The 25,181-nt window shown below is 43.1% G+C and overlaps 2 protein-coding genes and 2 non-coding genes across 5 annotated transcripts in view; 1 reads left to right on the forward strand and 3 right to left on the reverse strand.

The window, feature by feature from the left end:
• Nucleotides 1-1,146: 1,146 nt before the first annotated feature.
• Nucleotides 1,147-1,228, reverse strand: TRNAS-CGA (transfer RNA serine (anticodon CGA)). The gene has a single exon. It is a non-coding gene; the product is annotated as a tRNA-Ser (tRNA).
• Nucleotides 1,229-2,360: 1,132 nt separating this feature from the next.
• Nucleotides 2,361-2,442, reverse strand: TRNAS-AGA (transfer RNA serine (anticodon AGA)). The gene has a single exon. It is a non-coding gene; the product is annotated as a tRNA-Ser (tRNA).
• Nucleotides 2,443-4,197: 1,755 nt separating this feature from the next.
• Nucleotides 4,198-25,181, forward strand: part of LOC119163142 (uncharacterized) — a 166,733-nt gene continuing 145,749 nt past the window's right edge. For both annotated transcript variants that reach the window (XM_075874134.1, XM_075874133.1), the window contains exon 1: nucleotides 4,198-4,340. The gene's annotated coding sequence lies outside the window, so the exon portion shown is untranslated. The remainder of the gene's footprint in view (nucleotides 4,341-25,181) is intronic.
• LOC119185727 (hemicentin-1) overlaps nucleotides 8,134-25,181 on the reverse strand; it is a 122,854-nt gene continuing 105,806 nt past the window's right edge. The window contains exons 40-43 of the mRNA XM_075874514.1: nucleotides 24,696-24,881; nucleotides 19,674-19,823; nucleotides 16,599-16,723; nucleotides 8,134-9,896 (exon numbers count right to left, since the gene is read on the reverse strand). Of these exons, the coding sequence (XP_075730629.1) occupies nucleotides 9,840-9,896; nucleotides 16,599-16,723; nucleotides 19,674-19,823; nucleotides 24,696-24,881 (518 nt within the window). The 3' untranslated portion in view covers nucleotides 8,134-9,839. The remainder of the gene's footprint in view (nucleotides 9,897-16,598; nucleotides 16,724-19,673; nucleotides 19,824-24,695; nucleotides 24,882-25,181) is intronic.

A 25,181-nucleotide genomic window follows, 5' to 3' on the forward strand; every position in this document is an offset into this window, starting at 1 on the left:
GAAGCCTTCTTCGGTTTGGCCGGCTGGCTCTTGAGTAACCACCTCCCCAGATGCTATGTCTGCTTTGGCTGTTGGTTCATCACCACCAGTCGGTGTAACTGTACCTGTTGAAGGTTCAGGGTTCACCGCGTCACCTGCGCCTTTCGCCGCGTCTTCAGCCTCGGTCACGTCCATCACCAACTCTGCTGTGTCGTCACCTTCGGCTGATCCGATAGCCGATGCGTACGTGCGCATGCACGCATCTTCGCTGTGGCCGAACCGCCGACAACGCGAGCATCGGGGTACCTTACACTCTCTTCTAACATGGCCAGTACCTTGGCAGCGCAGACACTGCATTGGCCGACCAGGTGCAACCACAAGTGCCAGTTCACCAGCCACCCTGATTTGATGGGGGAGATCTTCAACCTTCACGCCACTCTTGAGCTTAAGAAGCACAGTCCGTGTGGTTGAACCCTTGTCGCTGACACCTTGAACACGCCAATGCTCCCTTGTGACTTGTACGACCTTCCCATAAGCCGCCAACGCCGTTCGCACGTCTTCATCGTTGACGCCATACAGCAGCCAATGAAGACGCAGCCGCACCTGCTGATCCTGGGGGTCTACGATGATGCAGCGTCGGCCCTTGACTTTCAACTCCTTCACATCCAGCAAGCGTTTCGTAGCGTCCGCGTTGTTCATGGTGACTGCCCAGACATGATTTATCTGGTAGGCCCCCAGTGCCAACACCTCCGGCAGCAGTCCTGTAGGTCCGAGCGCGTCTCGGAAATCTTCGACTCGATACGGTCTGCCGCGCACATCACCGTGTAAAAACACGGTGTTTTGCGCGACGCGTCCCTTGGGCAGTGGTGGCAAAATAATCTCATATCCTGCGTCTTGGTCTTCGGTCATCCTGTTACCGCGGCTAGTATGTGCCGCAAACGCCGCTCCTACGGAGCACATGATTCTTGCGTCCGACGCGCGTGAGTGCCGACGAAAGAATGATCGGCCACGACTGCCCGTTGGAAGGAATCCTGCCTAACCAAAACTAATTTGGTGACCATTGAACACTGTTTTGCCATGATGTAATTCACAGCAGATTAATTTGCAATTTCAACAATTGGTGATTCTGGATGTTTCGCAAAGAAGGAAAAATAAAAAGAAAGGTTACGCAGCCGACAGGATTCGAACCTGTGCGGGGAAACCCCAATGGATTTCGAGTCCATCGCCTTAACCACTCGGCCACGACTGCCCGTTGGAAGTACCCCTCCGTACCCAAAACTAATTCGGCAACCATTGAACACTGTGTTGCCATGATGTAATTCACAGTAGGTTAAGATAGCCCTCTTAGATTATCATTTTTCCTGAGGTGTGTATTTATCATGATAGGTTGAATTAGGGCATAGCTCTAAGCAAGCACTTTTCGTTATTGCTAGATTTAGGCTCTAGTTACGACCATCATGGTGGCCTTTCTTCTAAAAGCCTTACACTTGCTTTCTTTCTCATCACATACAATGGCCTTCTCGTAAGCTTGAAAGCTGACGCGTGGGCGCGATACCGGCTTCTCCAATCAAAGCGACACTCACCATCCCAACTGATGCTTTTATCATCTCCTATATCGTCGAGTTTTTTAGCACTAAACTTACAGTAACACTGTAGCGTGTTTTTACTTTTTTTTTCGCTTTGCCTTTACGTTCTTGCAACAAATATAGTTTTTTTTTCTCTCGAAAATCCCTTTCTAGCCACTACCATCCCCAGCGACGTGAAATGTCTACGATGATTTCCTCTCCGAGTTCTTCCTTTGCAGATGACAACAGATAGGATTGCGGATAACATGAGTGTCGGCGGGGGGGGGGGGGGGGGGGCGATAGCATGGGTGCTGGTGTGGCTTGAGGGCGGAATGTGCCCCTTTTTCACCCCGCTGCCGACTCCCGCGTTTGATGATGATGATAATGATGGTGGTGATAGTGGTGGTGATGATGATGATGACTTGTTTGTGTGTTTGAGACTGAGCAGTTTCTGTCAGGCGGGCTCTTTTAATGTACCCTCACAGAAGCATCGGTAAAACGAGAAAATACACTGCACAGACGCACGAACGCGCTCAACAGTGCCAGTACCAACGAGTACTTGCACTGCCAGCGAGTGACGTAACTGGTCAAACGTTGCAAAACTAAACCTTTCAGGGATGGTGAGGTGCCATTGACGAAAATATACGCACACCTGTGGAAACGTCGACGATCCTGCCTGTCTGACGTATGTTGCAGTTAGTACAACTTAATTATTCATTTTTATCTGCCTCGCGGCATTCCGCATAAGCGATGCCGCAAGTTAAAAAAATTCATCTGTAAAAAAACAAAGAGCAGCTTGAAAAAAAAAAAAAAATTCGCAGTCGACAGGATTCGAACCTGTGCGGGGAGACCCCAATGGATTTCTAGTCCATCGCCTTAACCACTCGGCCACGACTGCCGGACGAGAATTTCGCGCGGAAGGGGTTGGGTCACGCATTACCTGAAGACTCGCAATTGTGTAAGTACAGTCGTTCGCCTGTGACATAGTATGCTCGGCCATTCTGCTGCATTCTTATTGTTCGCGTCACAGTTACGAAACAGTTACTTCGCTTCTCCGCCCCACAGCGACGAAACCGAGTTACCGTCGGGGTAACGCTGCTGGCATGCGGAAAATTCGCGCTACACTTGCGGCATGTAATTCGAAGTAAATTCAGACTCTTCTGAAGTCTGTATATCTGAAAAAAAAAAAAAAACGAATGCATTTATATGTGTCATTCTATTTATGGTAATAAAGTCATATTGGCTACTCTCAAATGTCAATGGTTTTTTTTTTCTGCGCAGCTCATAGAATCTATTGCGTGAAAAAAAAATAAAACAGCCCGGGGCATTTTACAGGGTTTTGCACCCACGACAACATACGCTTGTTTAGGGCGAGGGCATGCGCTCAATTTATCTCGCCGCTTACGCAGATGGCTTTGTGCCACAATTTTTCAAGTTTACCAGAGGTAGAGGCAAGCTTGAACGAAGGTCTAAAAAAAATGTATGTTTTACCGCCTATTGCTTAGAGTGACTGCGAAATTTATTATTTTAAAAAAGTATCATTAAATAAATAATGACCCATACATATGTCATCTACCGTTAGTGGTGCAGTAACATTTCATTGAGAAATGTGTAGCTGCGGTATTTTGTAATCAGCACGTACATCTCTAGATGGGGAAGTTTTCGTGTGACAACTGTGCTCAGAACCGACTTAATAACTCAGACATTGTTTTAAAGTAAAAAAAAAATTGCAGAAAGCGGGCGGCATGAGTCACGGCAAGAGCGATAACAGATTAATTGGGTGAAACGTAAAACACGGAGAAGCATGCACACAATCGTGAGTCGCTGCCAAGTGCTGGCAAGTTCAATTAATGATCGATCGCTTCACCGAACGAATTTGACAAGTCTCACGTTTCAGAGGAACGAAAAAGTGAAAGAAAAAAAAGATGACTAGAATTCTCACACAAACAAATAGAAAAGCATTCATCGTCAGCATATCTCGGGATAGTTTCGATTCACGTAGGCGTGATATTCGCCACCTTGGCAATGGCGATTTGTCAGTTGTATATTTGCGCAGCCCGAGAAAGATTGTGGCATAGGCGGCAAGATTCGCAGCCCCGTTTACTGCACGCGCGATTTCATGTAGTCGCAAATATCAAAGTATGCATAATTTCATACGACCGAAAGAGCTGTCACAGTTTGCGGTGCACTTGGCGCGAGAAAGCGAGCAAGGGTTCTGCATGTCTGCAGGCCTGGCAAGTGGGAGGAAAACCCGCCTCCAGATTTGAAGGTGCGGCAACGATAACCTCTTTAACAGTTGTATGCATGTCAGCCAGCCCACGGTTGCAGCTTTTTACAAGCTTCAAGCCGCATAAACAATGACACCCTCCCACATGGCCTCTGGGCCGTTAGTGGTACACGATCAGTAAATGTCTTAAATTTTTTTTTTTACCTTTCTTTCAACACGCTCAGTTTTATATCCTCATGTAGTCAACAAAGTTTCACCACTCTAGTTTCGTTCTTAGACTCGGTAAAGTGATTGCTCAACAAATACATACGCATAATGCATTAGCACAGCTGTGTAGCGCTCATCTGCTGCGCGCGTAGCCGAAGGAGAGCGCGCTCGCCTAGCAACAATGTGCGCGACGGCCGTTGGTGTCCGTGCGTACGTTTGTATTTTCAGATGCGGAGATGGGCGCCAGTGGAGAGGCTGCGTTTTCTGTGTGTTTCAGTGCGCGTTTCGACTACTTTGGTGTGCTTGGTCGCTTCGATGGGCCGGATTACTTCACCGAACGTGCATCACGGATATCCGCTTAGGTAAGCGTCGCTGTCTTATCGATTCCACTGCCGTGGCTGCGTGCGCGAACGGGAACACGAAACCGCGGCTCTGGCGGAGGTGTCGAAATGCACTGCTTCATTCCGCCCAGTTATTCGAATGGTTTTGAACTATAACCGGTTACAATGAGCTCTTCGCCTAACCTGCAGCAGTTCCTTCGCAGATAACGCTGGGGCCAGCTTGAAATCGCGGTGCGGGTGGTTTAAGATTCGTTTGCAACTCGTCCCCCTATGCTTGAAGGGCGGGAGTTTCAAAGGTTGCTTCTTCTCCGTGGTTGGTTTGGTTGGTTGCGTTTGAACCGCGCACTGTCTTCGTAATAAGAGTGTGATCGGTTTCGTTCTGTTTCGCAGTAAGTATACAGCTGAGTGGCTGAATTTTGTTCCTCCGTTAGAAACAAGCAGTACGCACCGTGAAAACACAAGCAGCGTTATGAGGCGTTTGGGACCCCCCTGTCTTGCGTAATGGTGCTACATGCGGCACATTTGTGCTGATTAAGCGAATTTATTGTGTCTTACTTGGGGCGATATATTTTTTTTTTTGTGCCTGGTGTAGCTTTCTAGGTGACGGCGCTGCCGCTGTACGCGTGGCCCCACTCAGCTTGTAACGATGACTTGGTGAATACGTCCTCGTTCCATTAAAATAGAAAATAATTTCACCTAAGCACCTCATAGTAGTCGGCGCTGGTGACATTTACGAGTCATCCGATGAGGAAAATGCCTTTACAGCATGACTGATAGAAAATGAAAATAAAATGAAAAGCTATCAAACTAATCCGAAACTTCCGAAAGCTTAAAACGTCGTTTGGCGCTGTTATAGATGAACGTGTTAAGCCGTAGCACTGTAGCTTTTTAACTACTTGCACTGTTTTGTTTGTTTAATCTACCGCTCCCTCATGCCACTGAAGGTATTCAAAATAAATACCTAGTGTATGGATGTCGTGCAAAAATATAGAAAAAATATGATAAAAAAGATCTTCAGGCGGATTCACTGCTTTCTCCTCCGCTAGCTTCTGCTCACCGAGTAGGCGGCAATCGAGCATTGATTTATGACATTCGCTGTGTGTTATCCAGAGAGTAAGGTCAGCCTCCTGTAAAAGAGCCTACGTCAGTTTTGTTTGTCTCTGTCTTTAGGTTGCAGTGCAGTACTGTAGTGTTGTCAGCTCGCTCATTTTTTTTTTTAAGGTGCCATAATGAAAAACAACAGCTGCTCACATGGGACAGGGACACAATGAGGTGACAGTTTGACAAAAATGAGTATTAATGTTGCATTCGTGGAATTGGCCCTTGCACTTCTATTATGTCGTACACAGCAATGCTAGCACTTGTGCTGGCCCTCATTGGCTAGTGGTAGTAGCGGTAACAAATTGATACTGGGAACCTCATTTTCTTCTGGAAAACGCTGTGGTGTGTCCAAATGCGTAGTATATGCAGTATGGTAAAGTAGTTCACGCGAGCGAACTCTTAAATATTTAGAAGTAGGGGAGAGAAGATTTGAATACACCTGGCTGCGCCAAAGTCATATGAGCAACCTAATTGATTATCTCACATGCACACATATACTGTAAAATCTGGTGTGATCATACAAGCTTATGAGACACAATGCACGTATGACATACAAACTATTGATTGATTTGTGGGGTTCAACCTCCCAAAACCACCATATGATTATGAGAAAAGCCGTAGTGGAGGGAACCAGGAAATTCGACCGCCTGGGGTTCTTTAACGTGCACCCAAATCTGAGCACACGGGCCTACAACGTTTCTGCCTCCATCGGAAATGCAGCCGCCGCAGCCGGGATTTGATTCCGTGACCTGCGGGTCAGCAGCCGACTACCTTAGCCACTAGGCTACCGCGGCGGGGTGACATACAAACTATTGCCCGACTATAACATTTTCATTTTCCCACACATTTAATTCACCTACTCCTGAACCTTTTGGTCAACGAGCCAACATGCAAAAAGAAATCATGGCTGTTTTCAGCACCCGATGCTAATCCCGTGTTCCCAGACACACATCGTTTGTTCCCAGAATTCACAATCAGAGTGTTGTGTCATGTCATGTTGAAAGTTGCCAAGGAACTGTGCTAAGAACTAATGACACTCTTCTCGTGGATTTAGCAGTTGACTTTATTTTGAGGCAGTGGTCTTTCAGCTGCATTGCTGGCTTAGCGTACTAGCTTTCATACTGCATCTAAGCTTGACAGAGAGCATTGCTTGTCAGTGTCCCTCATAGCAAGTTTAAGAGGGTATTGATTGCAGCACAGGTGATATAGCTATCATTTCAGTATAATTACTAGTATGGCTAGTGGCTTGTTTGTGTTATTCAATGACGAGCTGGTCTAAATTAGGGTTATGTCTACTTCTGCATGGGCAGATGCTTACAAATGTAAATGGGTTCCAGAAGCTTGGCTTGTTGGTTATGTGTACTTCAGGGAACAGTGCAAAAACAAGAATAGGACGTACAGAAGAAGTGATTTGTGCTTCTTAATTTCTCTGTCCTGCTGTTTCTTATGCTGTTTCTTGAATACATAAGAATATGTGCAGATTTAGCTTGATAGAGAAAAGTTTACAGCAATCTTGCACATCTTCATGAAAGCTTCACAGAATTTCAGAGCAACAGGGTGGCCAACGTGATGAAAAATCATTGAGCAGGTAATGTCACTGGAGCCAAAGTGCCAAACGAGAAGACCTGCCTTGACATAGACAGTCGGCTTGTCAGAATGCCTGCTCCAGTGTCATTCCCTGTTCACCGATTTCTGTGAAAACTTGGGCAATTCTGTCCTTTGAGTGTTGAGTTTGTGAAGTTGTTTGAAACTATGTGTGTGAGCTTTGTGCTTATGCTCTAAATAATGTTAATTCCTATTTGCTCTGTCTCTCTTGATCGTCGCTCATTGTCACAAAACACTTTGCGATTACCTAGTGGGAGCATTCAGAGCCTCACAATGTTCCCAGAATTTGCGAGCAGAATGTGCGGTCAATGCATTCACCAAAGTCATACTGAAAGTTCACTGTTTCTAAAGTATAATGGCATCTAATTGTGTTTTGACAGAGTGAAAAATTTTCAGACAAGAATTTTGTACTGGTTCATGGGCATCGCCAGGGGGGTGTCAAAGGGGCACTTGCCCCCCCTCAAGCTACACTATTGTTTGCCCCAACCCAAGCTACATTAGCACCCTTTTCTCTACCCCAGCCATTACGCAACAGGGGTTTGCATTCCCCAAAACAATATCCTGCCGAGGCCCATCGTGTCATGGTAATAAGCTATGGCTTAGGCAGCACCCCGAGAATCTCTAGCCACCGCGAGGCATGCTTGTTGTACATTACGACCAATTGCATGTTGTCATTACATTACACAGACACGTCGTCTTGCCCATGAAAGGCAAAACTTCAGAGTGAGATGGAAGCTTAAAGAGATGAAAAATTCGTGAACACATGGTGTCACTAAAGCCATCGTTTCAGCAAGCGGACTTGTCATCTTTAAGGTTGCCCTTGAAGAAGACAAATCCGTTTGCGAAAACGAAGGCTTGAGCAAGACCCAGTCCTCACAGTATTTCCAATGTATGTCACCTATGCCACATAAATTGTGGGTACTTTAGTGTTTTGATTAGTATAAAGCGTGCCAACAATGACATCCCTTCATTCTTGCACCACGTTACTCGGTATCCCATGTCATGTTAGAATACTACAAAAGCTCATGGTGTAACTTCACTCCGGCTTTTACAAAGACAACAAGGCTTTGAATGTAGCACCACAAAACGAATGACTGTAGACAGTATAGAGATTTCCACCTTGTTTATTGAGAGCATATAAAGTGACAATGGCTAACAACACACACATAAACATGACTTACGAGCACACAACACAAAAACATTTTTCTTTACAAATGAAACTGTTCTCGTATGCATCACAGTCACACCACAGTATATGATAATACGAAGGTGCATGATACAGAAATGCTCAGTTCCTCACTGTTGTACGAAAATGCCTCCTGAAATATCTCAGGAGTAAGCTGCCAAAGGCTGTCTTATTTACATGGTATCACTGCTGCCTTGAATTTCCTACAGGACTTTCTGACGCGAGTTACCGCAATTAGAGCTGCAAACATGTGGGTGTACATTAGTATAAACATTTAAAATGTATAACGGCGTTGGTGCCGAATGTTACATCTGGGTGAGTACAGAATGTTTATTGGTAGAGAAAGCCTAGTAGTCCTGTCTTGGAACTGACACTTTCTTATTTAGATTGTGAGAGACTGATATTCAAAGACATCTTTTCAGCTACAGAGCACATAAGTGCAGTAATGTGTGTTGAATGCTAGTATGCACACTATGGTAGCGTACTGCTGAGGGTTTAGACATAACGTAAGATCTCGAGCAAGCACCCCCTTCCCCTTTTTGGGAGATACGAAATATGGACTAATGGGGAGCAAGCAAGTGCGTTCCTCTATTTCTTTTCAACCTGTTCTGCTAAATAATCCTGCAGGGGTAGTTCACAGAAACTTGGGGTTGCATTCCTAGTTGTCGCAAATTGTGACACATTTGAAGAGCGTCTTTTCCGGATCCTTGTCATAACGTGAAATTTCATGCCAGGATTCCCCCAGTTCAGTAAAAACACCTAGTGCATGTGTAATAGAGCACCTCATAAGAACAATTTCTTTGTGGCTCTTTCATAACTATCTTGAATTTTGGTCCATGACAAGGCAGGCCCACCTCCTCCTTCCAAATCTTGTCTCGTTATCTTGAATTGAAGAAAGGGGGGAGCACTTGTTCGGGATCTCCCCATCAAACCTTCACTTGCAGACGTGTAAATAACCATTAAATTAAGAGTGACATTCCTGAGAGCTATTCCCAAACACGTCATCTACAATTACTGACTGACACGCTAAGTAGGTTTGCTGTAGCGGAGCAAGTGATAAAACGTTGAGTATTTGTAACACAGCTGACAGGCCTTTTAGGTGGACTGCTGGGCTACTCTCGCAGCACTTTAATATCGGGACTTGCACCAGCAAAGAAATGGGCATTTGCGAATGCTTGCCTCACAAAGCAAGGCTTTCACAACAGGATGTACCGCTTGTTCAGCCAACAGATATGAAGCAATGTCGTGCAACATTAGCAAATCATGCTGAAAAGCTCCACAGAAGAGCTGCTAGCAACATGATTCTTGCAGCAACGCTCTGTCACGGTAATCTGCAGAATGAATCGGCAATCCATCCCACTGTATAAATTTAGCTTCACTGGAGAAAATCCAAGAAAGATTATTTTTCTCATAACAGTGGTTGGAGATTCAGATACAGCCAAATTGAAGTAAGGCATAACGCATAAGTAACGCCCAGCAGTCTTGGAATGCCCATACAATAAGCTGTGCCTAGCTGTGATACAGCACTAGGTAAACAAAAAAAAAATGCATTTGCTAGTATTACTTGAGCTGGACAACAGAAAGTGTAGTGGTACACATGCACATGACTAGCAGGAATAGTTAATGCCTCACACAAGGTTCTGCTGCCGATTGTTCTTCAGGCGGGTGTAGGTTCCTTCTTTTCTCTGCAATAGACAGAGCGACAAAATAAAACGCAATGAGAACTTGTGTAGTAGTTTACATTCTCAGTTTCAACCAACTTTAATGAAGGTTCACCAATAAACGACCTGCACAATACCTGTCACAAGCGTCTAGTGCCTGCACACCTAAATTCTCTCTTGTGTTATCTAGTATTCACATAGGGTGACAGTGTTAGCAACATTGTGCAGTGTTACTGTTTGCTGGGAAGCTGCCACAGCATGGACATGTGATTATAGAAAAAATATTTACTAGTATATGTTAGTGTTATGGTGCAGTTCCTGATGTTACTATGTTTATTCCTATTGAAATCATCACATAGTAAACTTGAGGGTACTTTATTCTGGATGATGTAAAGTTGCATGAAAATGAGTTGCATTGCACATCTCCATGCACAAAATCACACTGTCGTGCTCAAAGCTGCGTGTAAAACTGGAAACACGCAAATGCGTGTAAAACTTGGAAATGACTGTCACTTGCGAGGCAGAAATGAAATATGCCCGTTTCCCAAAGAATGCTGAAGCGAATTATATACTATTCAAGATTGCCAGTAATATTCACTCAAAAACTAGTTTACTTTTATGTCCTTTGTCAGGAGAGTACCATTATTAGTACCAAATAACAAAGTATTTGAAATTTCATCACATAGTTATATACAAAGGTAATGGAGAGAAAAAAAAAAGCTTCTTTTTTCTTTTTAATCAGTAAGCGTGGACCACTGGCATAATCATACCACAGGGGAGAGAAAGGAGAGGGTGTTTTTAACCTCACTTCTTTCTTGATGAAATTTTCTTACACTCAATTTATGATAAATATAACATACACACACATAAAACTGTAGATAGAACAGCCCTCCCCCACACATTTCCTTCCTTAAATAATATCCTGTTTTTCTCCCTGATCTTGACTAGATCTTGGGTTATGCTTCGGTATCCCTGTAATTTATATCAAATGTTTGTTTGTACTATAAATCGCTTGCATAACATTCTTATCAATGATAGTTAAACAAGCACACATGATAAAAGTGTGAGTGAAAGCGAAGCACTAACTTGGGTAGTCTACAAGGAAAGCACATAGGCCATCAGCAGAGAAGCAATGTAATTGTACTGCAGTGGCTGTGCAAAGCTTCAACTCTATAGTGGCATGGTTATTTGCATTGCTATGGAAAGAACATTCTTCACAAAAACTACTTCTAAGCCTGCTTTGATTTTACTCCATTTTCTCAGCATGATCACATGTCACATTTTGGTGTCCTGATCATTCACAGTAATGCAGACAACCCCACTTTGTTTAGTTTGTCAAGAAATCAGCCTAAATGTGTTTTGTAAGTGTCTTAATTAGTGCTCACCCAAATGGCAGAGCTATAATATCTCTTGGCAGCATAGCGTCCGAGATTGGTTTCAATCACACACTGGCTCTAACAATGTGGGTATCATGACAGTGTTGGGACGGCAAAGAACACGGTAACCGAAGGTGTAAGATAATAAACAAGCTAGAAGAACCAAACACACTAACAGTACAGATATAGTGGAAAGCATAGTTATCAATTATAAAAAATCTCAACCCTGTGTGGAATGCCTGGGCTCTTTAATTAAAAATTCGTCATCATAAATTTGAGCTTGTGCAAACTCTAGAATGCGCACTGATATTTGTGTCACATATACAGCCCACTTAGCATCAGCCATAAATTCCGAGAAGGTTCTGACACATATAGGCACATATAAATGTGCCAACCGAGAGCTTTGTAAAGCTTGTAAGCCAGTGATCAATTCGCGCCAGGTAAAGACATAAGCAAGTGCCTGTGTCAGCATCGCGAGAGTCGCACAAAAAGGCACCTTCAATCTTTTCTTTCTTTTTTTTTTTGACAAACCGTGCAACTATTCATACAAATTGTCCCACAAATATTTGGTCAGGACCATGAAACGTGAGCTAGCTGTGAAATTTGAGCAACACCAAACAGTGGTGAGCCAGAGATGTTTTTAAAATTATTTTAGATTAACTACCGACTAGATCAGATGCGTCTTACTCCATGCACTTAAGCAGCTGGAAAATACAAGCAGGTTTTCCTTGGAGAGGTCAATCTAGGGAGACTAGTGTGACAGTATATATGTTTGAGAGGCTATCATGAACTGAATTTATATACCCATCTACTTTCAAAGAGATTTGCACAAAACGAGTAAACATGAAGAACATGTTTGTTGCTACCTTAGATAGAAAGCCCAGCATATTACTTAATCCTAGCATTGCAACACCAGCTAAGGGCAGGTTAGGATGAAATGGCAGTCACTGCACTGTTTAATTTGCACTTGAAATCATGAAAAATTACTCTATTATGGATGAACTTCAGTTATTCACTGTTTGAACTGTGTTAGCCAACGAAAGTCTCCGATATGGTTCACACACTGATGGAATTTTGAACCATGCATTGTCCATGGCAAATGTGAGATTCCAGAGTTCATGTTATGACGTTCAGTGAGATGTGAATTGAAAGAACCATGTCATGTCAAGCTGGGAGAACTGTGCCCAAGAAAGTAATACAACTGAAAGCTGGCCTAGTGTATGATGTTCGTTAAAGGGGCCCCAATCATATTTGCAGTCTTAGAAACACTCCTGTGCACAATGTTTGCCAATGTCTACAATTGTGAGCACAATGTTTACCTTTCCTAGATCTCCTCAGCATCATCTTTTCCCAGAGAAGCGAGGTGGTGCCGATAATCAAGGCAGGTCGTACACGTAAGGACATCCGTTTCGCACGTAGGTTTAAATTGTCGCATTTCCTCTCATTTGTAATGTTTTATTTTCCAACTCGCTTTCCTGTGGCACACTGAGCCATGCTGTCATTTTGGGGAACATGGCTCCCCAGAAGCGAGCATGGCTTCCCCAAAAGTAAGCACGGGCATTGCTAACACCTCATTTCCAATGGATGGGCATTGCTGCGTGATTACATGGTCGCTGGTTTCTATCAGAAGTTCACAATTTCTATCAGAATTTGAAAGACAGAGATTTGATTACACAGCCTGTACTCTTTATGGTTAACTTCGTCATTTAGGATATACAGTAATTGTGGGAAAAGCACAGTGATCAAAACGTCCTGTCTGCTTCATCTGAATGATCAGCCAATGGCAGCCTTCCATGCGAATCTGCAAAATGTGATTACGGTTCTAGTGATCAGCCCACTGCTGTAATAAGCAGGCCTATGTTTGATAGAAGGGTGTTTAGAAAGTGGCAAGGTCTGGCACTCCACATACCACGCATAACTACAAAATTTTGGTCGAGACATTCATAGCACTAGCGTCTCCTATGTACGGAATGAGTTTCCTCATTGAGCTTGTGGGTGGTTCAAGGCCTCTTCAAGCTGCAGCTTGCGTGAAAGATGGACACAAGTATGTGAATAGATAGGCACTGACTCACAACTGGATTCATATTTTTTTTAAAGTGGTAATAATATGCCAAACTAAGAAAATTTGCATTTATAAAGTGGCACAAATAATGTCAGGATGGTCATCTCTTGTGCAAGCTACATTTACACTTACACTGCTTACACAAACTTCTCAGTACTTTTTTTTTTTTTCATGCTAAGTGTAGGTTTTGGGTCACAAAAGCATGGAAAAAAATGCTGTTGAGCCTCAAACCACCCTTAATTATTGACCATAACAGCACATTTACAACCACAAATTGACTTTATTTGTGGATGTTATGCTATATACTGGACTACATACCTGCTTTTTCTGTTTCAATGTGATCACTTTCACAGTCCAAAGCCCTTATACATTATCCCTCGGTGCAAGCTATGGCTGAATGTCTTGCAACGTTTCCGGGTATTGTGAATAAATCTCGAGTATTGCCCGTGCAATACGAAAAGCCACATACTGCATTCGCACTTGCCAACTTTCCCAATTTGGTCGAGGGGCTGCTAATTTATTGCCCCTTTTCCTGATTTGTATGATCTATGAATCTCCCAATAAACTGCCTCAACCCAACTTAAATTGCAAGATCTACAGTGTCAGTACAATAACGTGTGATTATGAGACGACTGCTGTTGCACCCCTTTTTGCCTGTGCCAAACGTGCAGCATGCCAGCACCTCTGGTACTACCGCGCTGTAGCTATTGTAAGGATGGCCAAGCTCAGCAAGAAGTACTGGGTGCTCACCGGCGCTGTACTTTGTCAGGTTGACTGGTGGATAGAAGCGAAACCCAGACAGCACATCATTTTGAAGTAGTTTTAGTAAGTGAAGCATTAAGAAATGTCTGCCAAGATGTATAGCTTGCAAGGCACGTAAAAGAGAAAGCATGCACTGGCCAGCTTGCCGGCGGATTTGGAACTGACGATGTGAATCGACTAGTGCTGTGGTAGTGGGTGCATTGTGAGACAAGCGACCCGCTCAGGTCGGTAAAATTAAAGGTAGCACGAGCTTTACTAAGCCCCGTATCATCTCGTATTAGCGTGCGAAGAAACCCCCCTAAAAAAAACAAAATGACCTTTGACTGAGATGGGATGTACTAAGAATGCTTACTTCGGTGTTTCTGAATTCAGATAAATTTATATTTGTTGTTTGTTGAGTTTTAGAAATTACCAACATAAACTTTACCGAGGATGCATTCGCGATCAAGAGATTAGTGGTTCACCGAGTCGATTTCCGTTTGCCAAGAAAAGCGTGAGCCATTTTCGACTGTCTGTGAAATGAAAGCATGCCATGCACGGTGCAGTGGTCTGTGTGCCTCACATTAAAAGTGCACGCAGGTTCCCGCTTCAGGGGGAGATAGTGAAAGTTCTTTGCAGCACCCCACCTTCCTATCATGTCAATCTCGCCCCTTCCTATGTCTCGCATGTTCACAAGTGCCCCGACAGCCGATATGCAGTGGATTCTGAGTATGTCTAAAGTGTTGCAGGGCCTCTTTGAAGTGACCATCCAAGTTAAACATGAATTTTGTTCCAAGTTCAAAAAATGTTGCAGGGGCCCTTTGAGATAACAATTTTCCTGACCGGTCACAGACATAACCGAAATCAACTTTTTATTTTGGCTTCGTTTCCACGCCCACCTCTGTGGCGAGTCTCCCGATTGCAGAAGTCTCTAGATGGGCAGGTATGCTTATGTGAGCAACAGTGATAACCATGGAATGTGCGATGCGCTCATAAAAAAGCCTCTGCATTTAACAAAGGAACAGGTTATCGACGACCGGCCACTGTGCTTGTAGCTATAATTCCACTGTGAGTGTCACTTGTTTTGCTAGGCACGGATTTGTGCAATGAAGAGTTCAATCTCTAGTTGACGCCTGGAATGCCGACTTCCTCACTGTTGCAATGTGACAATATTGTGATGTTGCAATCAGGGGAAGGTGGTCACACGTGCTTGACATTCTACTATGTTTTGGCACTCTCTACGCCTTGCTCATTTGTCTTTTAATACTGCTAGTCGTAAATAGTGGCACCTGAAACTGTTACTAAGCTAACCAGAGAGACAGGTCGTCAATTTAATATACTTGGTTGCACACAACCACTTTCTGCGACATGACATTACATAGCACCTTGCATTCCAATAATGAGACTAAGACTGTTTGGTAAAAAGCTGCCGTATGAAAGCGCCCACGTGGCATTTATCCAAGTTATCACAGAACTGCTATTTGCTATTTGAGTCTGTTGCTTCTTGAACCTCCAGCCACAAAATGTTTTTGTGTATGTTGAGTATAAGTAGAGTTATTGCACAAAATGAGCACATTCTTTATAATTTGATTACTTCGAGCTGCCAGTTTGACGAAGAAGCGAGTGCACAAAGGTCGATGCGTCGGCCGACAGTTACATCATCGAGCATCATTTTCTTGAATATTTTTGGTTCTTTCATTTTTGACTGCAAATGCCCAGCAGTTTTGATTCTAATGTGCATGTTGCTGACACATGGTAGTGCCCCATGGGCAGTCGCAGTACCTATGCGATGCGGCTCATGGCCAATAACAATCATCTGCTAGCACACAGTTAATAAAGTACGCTAATAACCTGTCACACCTCCTTGCTCTGACCATCTGCACAGTTGAAAAACAATATTACCAAAGAGGGAGCAAGTGGTTTTGCAGCTGTGTTATGCGTGAAGCTTCAAATTCCCTGTCTGCAGTGCAATAATATTTGGCTCGCATGGTAAGAGAAATTTTAACTACACATTGGGAGCATTTCCCAACGATGTTCAAAAAATGTTGCAGGGTCCCCTCAAGTCATTGATTATGCACTGCGGCTTACCAGCACTTTCCCCTCTCGTGCTGAAGCCCCAAACCTTAATTTATTGCTGAAAACAAATGGCCACAAAAACATAAGCAGGCAGCCATTTAACAATGCCCGTGAAATTTGAAATGGCGAGATGTAAAGTGTGCAGAAATGCACTCCTACACTAGAATCTACTGCGTGTGCTTCAAGTGTGGCATTGATTGGGCATTCATAGAGCAGCAAACATGTTTGGAGTGAAAAAACAGGCAAGAAAGAAGCAATCTAGTGATGGAAAACGAGGTCCTTGCCCTTGTCGGCAGTCCTCGAGGGTGCTGTGAAAGCTGTGGCCGGTTGCAGGGTGCAAAGCAGCGGCGTCATGCTCGTCATGCATCACCCAGAAGCAACCGCCAAGGCAGCGTCGGTGAAATGCTTGTGGATGCGAGCTATGTGAGGCAATGATGTGGTGAGGAGAAGAAAAGGGACACCCTACCGTACCATGGTGTTTCTAGTGGCTGGTCCGTTCCATGGCACGTCGTAGGCTTCCTCCAGGCCCTGGCTGTTCCTCGGGTCCATTGTCCTCATGTAGGAATTGCGGGCATACTGGCTGACAAGGGGTGTACCTGTGGAAGCAGTGGCTGCATTGAGTTCACCACTACCACTGGTTTCACTTCTGCAGAATCAACATAGGCCGTCATGACGGCACAGTGATGTGCTGTGGCGGACTAGTGTACTTGGCTGCTGACCTTAAAGTTGAGGAATGGAATCCTGGCTGCAGCGGCCACATATCGATGCAGGGAGAGTGCTAGAGGAGGCCGTGTACTTAGATTTAGCCCAACATTAAGGAACCTTAGGGGTCAAATCCCGACAATCTTTAGGGTGGCATAGTGGTTATGGTGCTCAGCTGCTGACCCAGAACGATGCAGACGCAGCGGTTGCATTGCTAGAGGCCTGTGTTACTGTGTCAAGTCAGTGCACATGAAAGAATCCAGGAGGTCTAATAATCTACGGCCCTCCACTACAACATTCCTCATAATCATGTCATTGTTTTGACACAATACCCTCAGTATTACTATATATCGCTGAAGAAATAACATGACTTATATGCTCATAGAAGAAAAAAAAGAGAAGATGCAGAGAAAGTATAGTTTCATGGAGAAAACTTGCATTGCTGATTTTCGTATGCAACACGAAACAGCGCTTTCGATACACCCCTAATAAAGGAACAATAAAGCAGTTTATACTCATGAACTATTGCATCTGAACTGAATTGTCAATAATTTAACATTTCTGTGCTCGTTACGTGAAACCGAAATGAAGGCCAATCCTTAAGGGGAGATGCGAGTTGAAAAACACAAGTTTTCTTCAAAATTACGGATTTTTTATTTTCGCCCGTATTGATAAGATTAGTACCTCTACTGTTATGAAAAAAAAATACAGGTCGAGCCTTAACTAAAAATGCTCTAACATTGCATATAAACAGCACTAGGTGACTGTTAAAAGCTCCAAAGTGTGCAGTCTTCGAGCACCTTGACGCCGATAATGCTCTGCCGTTCGCCATTGTTGATCCCATGAGCCGAAGAGTCGAGCCTCACTCTTCAAATAACAACAGTTTCCCTTGTTGATGCAGTGAAAGAAGTAATAAAAAGAAGCATGCTTCTGCGCGTTTTTCGAGCACCGCGACTGGCCTATCACGTTGTTGGATCGGGGACCGCCATTGGCCACTGCGCGCCTGTATGTGCTGTGAAGCCTATGTGCGGGGTCCATGTCTTGTTGAGCAGCACAGCTGAACAATGCTTTTCTCGTGTAATTATCTTCGTTATGAATGAAAAAAGCCATTGCTCGCACGTGAAAGCCGTTGTGCCGCACGCTCTGTAGGAATAGGCTACGAGCAGCTGGTCCGACTTGCAGCAGTTGTTGGCTTGCAAAAGCCAATGCATCAAAAGACATCTACAGCCATCAGCCGGAAATTTCGTGATGCAGCAATGGATAATGTCAGTGCCAATCTTGCAAGGTCGAAGGAGCTCGCAGTGAGGGAACTTAGCGGGGACAACATTGCCACTATGTACGACGGTATGTGGCACGAACATGGCCACAAAACGGCATGACACTGGACTTGGTTTAAATTTCACAGTTCTGTCGAACTTCTTCCTAGCTTGCAGTTGGCACAAGCCTCTGCCAGATAGAGTGAAAGTTTGGCAAGCGTTTCATGGCCCTGTCTGTGAGCGAAATGTCTGTGAGGAGTCGGCTCGAAGAAGCCGAGAGGGACAACCTCATGGTGCTGGCGTATTTTAGTGGCAGTGGCCACTACAAGAAGGATTGTTCTTTTTGGTGTGCAAGTTTCGTCAGATTTAATGATATCTTTCATAAATAAAAACTCAATTTCAACTTTACAACTCGTTTTTCTTAAAACACAAATTTTGCCATTTTTTTCAATGTGCCCCCCTTTTTTTGGCCACTTCTAGTGCTCTGATCTGCATGAAATTTTCCCCAAATTTTTTCAAAGTATGAAAAATACAATTATCTAGTTTGAATTTCAATATTTTATTGCATAATAAACAATTGTATGTAAACCTTTACTAGGGTAGGTGAAATATAGACTTTTTACGTTTAATATGCTTCATGCCTATTACTTATTTTGTATGTGCTTCTTAATTAGTTATTTGCATTCTACACTTCATTTGAAACATTATGCACTATGAATGGTAAAAAACTATGGAAGTTTAGGGATGAAAATAGGGGGCAAAAGGGTTAAGGTTCTCATTTTGCCATGTTGCAAAGCTAAAGGTAAGCAACTCGCAAGAAAAATGATTTTATATTTGAAATCATCATAAGAAGTTCCATAAACAGCTCAAGTGCTGTCGCAGGCAGCGAAGTCGTTGACACAGAAAAAAATCCGGGACTATTTTGTTGCACAGTAGGGCATGCAAGTAAGCCACCATATTAATAAAGTACTTCTGGTTTGTTATGTGCCTTTGTGTCAAAACCTATACCGGGTCTATATTGAATTATGCCATATATCGAACTAATAAACGTTTTTTGGCGAGTTCGATATACCCGGGTATGATTGTACAACAAAGACACAGTCAAGCCGAAAACCACTGCAAGCACATGTAAGGCAGTTGTACTACCAGTTGTACTACCACTTGTGCCTTGTGCTGCCTGCAAACATGTATACTGTAGTTTCTTTTCTCTTTTGTCTTTACCATTGTATAATAATGACCAAAATGTTATTGGTGCCTTTACTCTCCTTTTCCCCCACTTATTTAATGCCCTGCAAGGGTTTTTCGGGCGACAGTAAATGACAAAATGATGATTCTGACATTGAAGCTAGGGGTACTGGTTTGATCTGGGGCGAGACATTTAACTTGAGTTAGACAAGTTTCGATTCCACACTTATTGCTTACTAGGATAGAAGAGCAAGCAATTCACAACACAAAACTGTGAAAAGTATTGTGTTGATTGCGCTCATTTCTGAATGCGTCTTTGTGGCTTTAAGCAAGGCACACAATCCCAGCATCGATTCCATGTCCACTGATAGCTGCAGCCCTGCAGTGAATGATCAGTACTTACTCTGTAGTATAGTGGCCCTCTTGAGGCATGCCCAGGCAATCACAATGGCTGTGATGATGACTGTGAAGGAGGCTACCACAGGCACTACGAAATAGGTGCGATAGTAGAAGGGCATCTCCTCATCCACCAGTGAAGGGAAGGAGCCACCATCTGTGAAAAGCATGGCACATTTATGAATGCTTGCAGTGAGCTGTAGAGAGCTGTACAGTTAAAGCTCGTTAATTGAAAGTCAGTCAATTTGAATTTACTATTAATTCAAACTGACGTCCTGGCCCTGGCACAGACTCGTGTATTCCTAAAAGGGAAAAGTTCTGGTAATTGGAATACGCCAGTATCCACAACAGTTGATTCGAACTGGGAAACCCCTGGCTTTCCTTTCTTCTCACAGCGATCTGTCCAGAATGATCACCCAAAATAACTCATTCCTTTCAATCTGTGTAACACGAGTGTAGTGACTGGTTTCCATGTATGCTTTTATGGTTGCAAATGTCGTCTGTCTGCTGCTACTGCTGTATGAATGGCATGGCCCAGACAGACAGTGCTGGCTTTTAGTTGGTCCCCTTGGTCGATTTCAATATTGTTCTAAATAAACTAAGAAATAAAGAATTTAAATTTTGATTGCTTTAACTCTGCCATGCAAATGAATGCACTTTGAAGCACAAAAAACCTTGCATATTTTGGGATTAAAGCTCACATGAATGCAAGTGGCTGGTTGTTTCTGGCGTATCACTGACCGATCAATAAATTCTGTTCACTGTTAGTGCATGAACTCAATTTACGAAATTATCTACCACAAACATGTCTACAGGTGGCTACTCTGTGCTTTCGCTACACAGTGTGGCATGATGTCTGTTCATTCTAGCGCCTAGTTGCCAATTCAACCACTGCTTAATTTGAACAATTTCACAGTCCCCTTTTACTTTGAAGGAATGAACTTTTACTGCAAGAAGAAAGTAACTGTGGCGTGCATAATTATTTATAAAACAAAGTCTCATGTCAAGGCTGCGTGCGAAATATGTTCGGTAATTCCACGAGAGATTGACACGGATCCAAAAGTTGATATTTTAGATTTGATTCAGTATTTCATATTTCGTGCACATACTATCCAGTAGTATGAAAGTAGACTTCATTTTTTTTAACTGCATAATTTAGGAGGGAAAAAATATCGAACTTATTCTGTACCGAGGGACCGATTTCCTTCCTTGTCATTCTTGAAAGTTAACAGCGATATAAAAACACAAATATTAATTTTGCAAAGATTATCTTTTTTGAAATAAATGTGCACATAATGAAGAGTGAAGCATCATTGTTTGAAGCCTGTGGACTGAAACAAACTGTTTTTGAATACGTCTGAACAAGTGACATTTTTTAAAGTTGCAGTTTGCTGTATTTGAGATTTTTTTATCTTAAGGTAAATTAGCCAGTGCTTCATAACTTGGCGACCTATTACAAAATAATGTTTAAAATATTGTCGGCTAATACCATTGCTGTAACTCAAAGAAATATTTTTATAAATGGCCTCAAACTTTCAATTTAGGTGACAGTTAAGGGTATTGAAAAATTAATATTTAAAGAACACATCTTCAATTTTTCTTGCAGATCATAGAGATCCTTACAGGTCATAGAAAGATAATACTAAGAAAAACGTTCCATCATTTTATTTCGAGCTAGAATATTACAGGTACTAGTCGCAGCTTTTTTAGGATGCACTTGGGCAATAAACAGACAACGAATTGGCTTAAGAAAAAAGGGGGATTGAGCGTCTGAGTTTGAAAGAATCGACACGGTAGCTTATTGATAGGGTGCCATGATGACAGGCAGGTTGGCTCCTTGCTCTAGTTGGGGATACATAATCTTAAAAGGGTGGAGCCACCAAATTTTTGGCTTGCTTGTTATTTGCTACAGATGTTTCTTATAGCTTCAGGAAGCATGATACGTGCACTAAGATCAATGTATTCTTAATAAATTAATTAATAATGCCTTTTCTATTTGGACAACTTTTGGTTTTGGTTTATGGGCACCGATCAGAGCAGTGACGTAGCAATGTAGGTAGCTTAGTCACGTAGCCACACAAGGCTGTAATGCACATTGTGCTGAGTATCATCTACTCTCACGCACGTCTTCCACATAAGCACCAGCATAACAAGTGCGTCGGCAGTTATCAAGGCTATCTGTAGTAGGGTATCTGCAGCAGCTCGTATGTGCGTTGTGGAGATGGCGGAGGCCTGGAGGTGACTCGCGCGGCAACAACTTTTAGCGCCCTTGCTATAGAGCTACACCAGTGCTGGATGCGCTGTTGAGGAGTCTCAATCAGGAGAATGGGCATTTGGGTACATGTTAAGGGGAGATGCGGGTCGAAAAGCGCGAGTTTTTTTTTCAAAATTACAGATTTTTATTTTTGCCTGTTTTGATAGGATTAGTATCTATACTGTTATGAAAAAAAAAAAAAAACAGATCTAGACTTAACGAGACTAAACAGATCAAGACTTCAAATAGCATCTAAAGAGCACAAGGTGCCTGTTAAAAGGTCCAAAGTGTGCAGTCTTCGGGCCCATTGCTGCCGATAATGCGCCGCCGCTCGCCATTGTTGATCGCATGAGTCGAAGACTCTAGCCTCACTCTTCAAATAACAGTTTCTCTTGCTGATGCAGCGCAACAAATAATAAAAAGGAGCACGCTTCTGCGCGTTTTTCGAGCGCTATGACTGGCTTATCACGTGGTACGGATTGGGGACCATCATTGGCCGCTGTGCGCCTGTATGTGCTGTGAAACCTACTTGCGGGGTCCATGTCTTGTCGAGCAGCGCAGCTAAACAATGCTTTTCTAGTGTAATTATCTTCGTTATGAATGAAAAAAGGAATCGCTCGCAAGTGAAAGCGATTGTGCGGCGTGCTCTGTAGGAATAGGCTACAAGCAGCTGGTCCGATTTGTGGCAGTTAATATTTTGGCTTTCAAAATTAAGTTATTCACACCCGTCAGCCGGAAAGTTCGTGATACGGCAATGGATGACGTCAGTGCCAATCTTGCGAGGTCAAAAGAGTTCGCAGTGAGAGAACTTAGCAGGGACGACATTGCCATTATGTACGATGGTATGTGGCACAAACATGGCGCAAAATGGAATGACACTGGACTTGGTTTAGATATCGCAGCCCTGTCGAACTTCTTCCTAGCTTGCAGTTGGCACAAGGCTCTGCCAGATGGAGCGGAAGTTTGGCAAGCGTTTCATGGCCCTGTCTGTGAGGAGTCGGCTCGAAGAAGACGAGAGGGACAAACTCATGGTGCTGGCGTATTTTAGTTGCATTGGCCACTACAAGAAGGATTGTTCTTTTTGGTGTGCAAATTTCATCAGATTTAATGATAACTTTTATTATTATGAAAAACTCAATTTTAACATTAAAACTCGTTTTTCTCAAAATGTAAATTTTGCCATTTTTTCCAAAGTGCCCCCCCCCCCCCCTTTTCGGGCACTTCTAGTGCTCCGATCTGCATGAAACATTGCTCACATTTTTTCCAAAGTATGGCAAATGCAAGTATCTAGTTTAAATTCCAATATTTTATTGTATAATAAAAAATTATATGTAAACCATTACTCGGGTAGGTGAAATGTGGACTTTTTACATCTATTATTTTTCACGCATATTACATATTTTGTATCTGCTTCCTAATTAGTTATTAGCATTCTGCACTTTATTTGAAACATTATGAACTATGAATAGTACAATTTTACAGAAGTTTAGGGATGAAAAGAAGGGGGGCAAAAGGGTTAAGGTTGTCACTTTGTCATGTTGCAGAGCTAAAAGTGTGCAACTTGCAAGAAAACTAATTATATATTTGAAATCAGCACAAAAAGTTCCACAAACAGCTGAAGTTTCATTGCTCTAGGGTGAATATTAAAAAAAAAGTGTCTTTGAGTAGCATCTCCCCTTAAAAGTGAATTCAAACATGTATATTCTAAACATTTGCTGTGTTTGTCCCTTCGTGGGGAGTGTGCTTGCATACAAAGGAAACCCATAACAGGCTTTTCTTAGCCTTGAAACTTGATGGCACCACCACTTTAAGTTTATGGCATAAATGTTAAGTGTGGATAATTATGAATGATAGGCATATTCATGGGCAGTGCCAACATATTGGGAGCGCAAATGTGTTGAATCAGAGTGGGGTAAGGGGTAGATGGACTTGTGCAAGGGGCTGTGGTGGTATGGCTTGAGAGAGCCATTACCTAACATCTTTTCCACCCCCAGAATGATGTCTATGGGCACAGGCGGCTGTGCCCTTCTCTTAATATCACCTCTGTCACCTTTTGTGCAGTGAATGCAAGCTTATGCATCGCGACGTATTGTTACCATGCATCATCATGATGAAGGTGGTCATGTGAAAGCTCGTTTCTTTAACAAAACCTTAATGAAAACCAGCAGATAATAAAGCTAAGGAAGGAACAGGGAATGGTAATTGTACAATATTGAGCATATTGATGAGTGTAACTCATGATTTTCTGGCACTCCTGGCTCTGCCCTGCTCGATTGCTTCCTATGCTTCTAACTGCAGTGAAGACTAATGTAATATTTACACTGGACTAAATGAATGGTAGCGAGTGTCACAAAAGTCATTATATTGCTTTTATGCGACCAGCCTCATGGGATTGTTAAGAGAATGGGAAAACAGAGCTAACCGAGATTTTTTAACTACGTGCACTCATGAAAACATTCTCGTGGTTCATGTTGGTTTCACATTGCCAGTACAAAAAAAAAAAAAAATGTCGGATGTCATGAGTGCTGTCTTGCCAGAGAAGTGTTCACTCGTGAGCCACGCTTACTTCATCTGTTTTTTCTGCAATATTCGTGCTCACTCTGTGCTGTACTTTTTGTTATTACCAGCCGATTAACTTGGTTAGACTAAGTATAATATAATTGGTTAAACACATGACGCCGTAGCTGCACCACCTTGATGCTGAGTGAGATAAATAGGTGTGACCAGGTAGTAGTTGTAACCATCGGTGTAGGCATGCATGGAGGCAACTCTCACCTGACAGGTGTGTGACTGCGGGCATGTCGTGCGAAAAGTCACCGCGGCCGTACAGGTTGAAAGCAGCCATGCGGAAGTTGTAGCGGGTGCCGCTGCGCAGCTCGGTCAGTGTCACCGATTCCTTGGTGGCTGGGATATGCAGCTGCCGTTTGTCACCATCATCGGTGCCATACTGGATCTCGTACTCTGCGTGGGGTGAGCAGGTAGCGTTCAGATCAATAATAGGCAATCTTACGGGTTGATTCACTAAGGCAGCCTGACCTTGGAATTTGACTGAGCTTGTGTGGGGAGCATTGGTGGTACTATTTATAAGTGAGACTAAACTAAGAGTCTAGCTAAGTACAATTTTGGTGAGGTTATGCACACATCTAAGTTTAAAGAAGAACGTATTTTAAGAGCGTCTTAATTCTTTTTTTTTTTTTTTGTCAGCTTGTCCCATACTTAAAATCACCTGGCAAAGATAAATTTATTCAAGTACATTTCTAA

The sequence above is a fragment of the Rhipicephalus microplus genome, chromosome 9, assembly GCF_043290135.1.
Source record: "Rhipicephalus microplus isolate Deutch F79 chromosome 9, USDA_Rmic, whole genome shotgun sequence".
Taxonomy (NCBI): domain Eukaryota; kingdom Metazoa; phylum Arthropoda; class Arachnida; order Ixodida; family Ixodidae; genus Rhipicephalus; species Rhipicephalus microplus.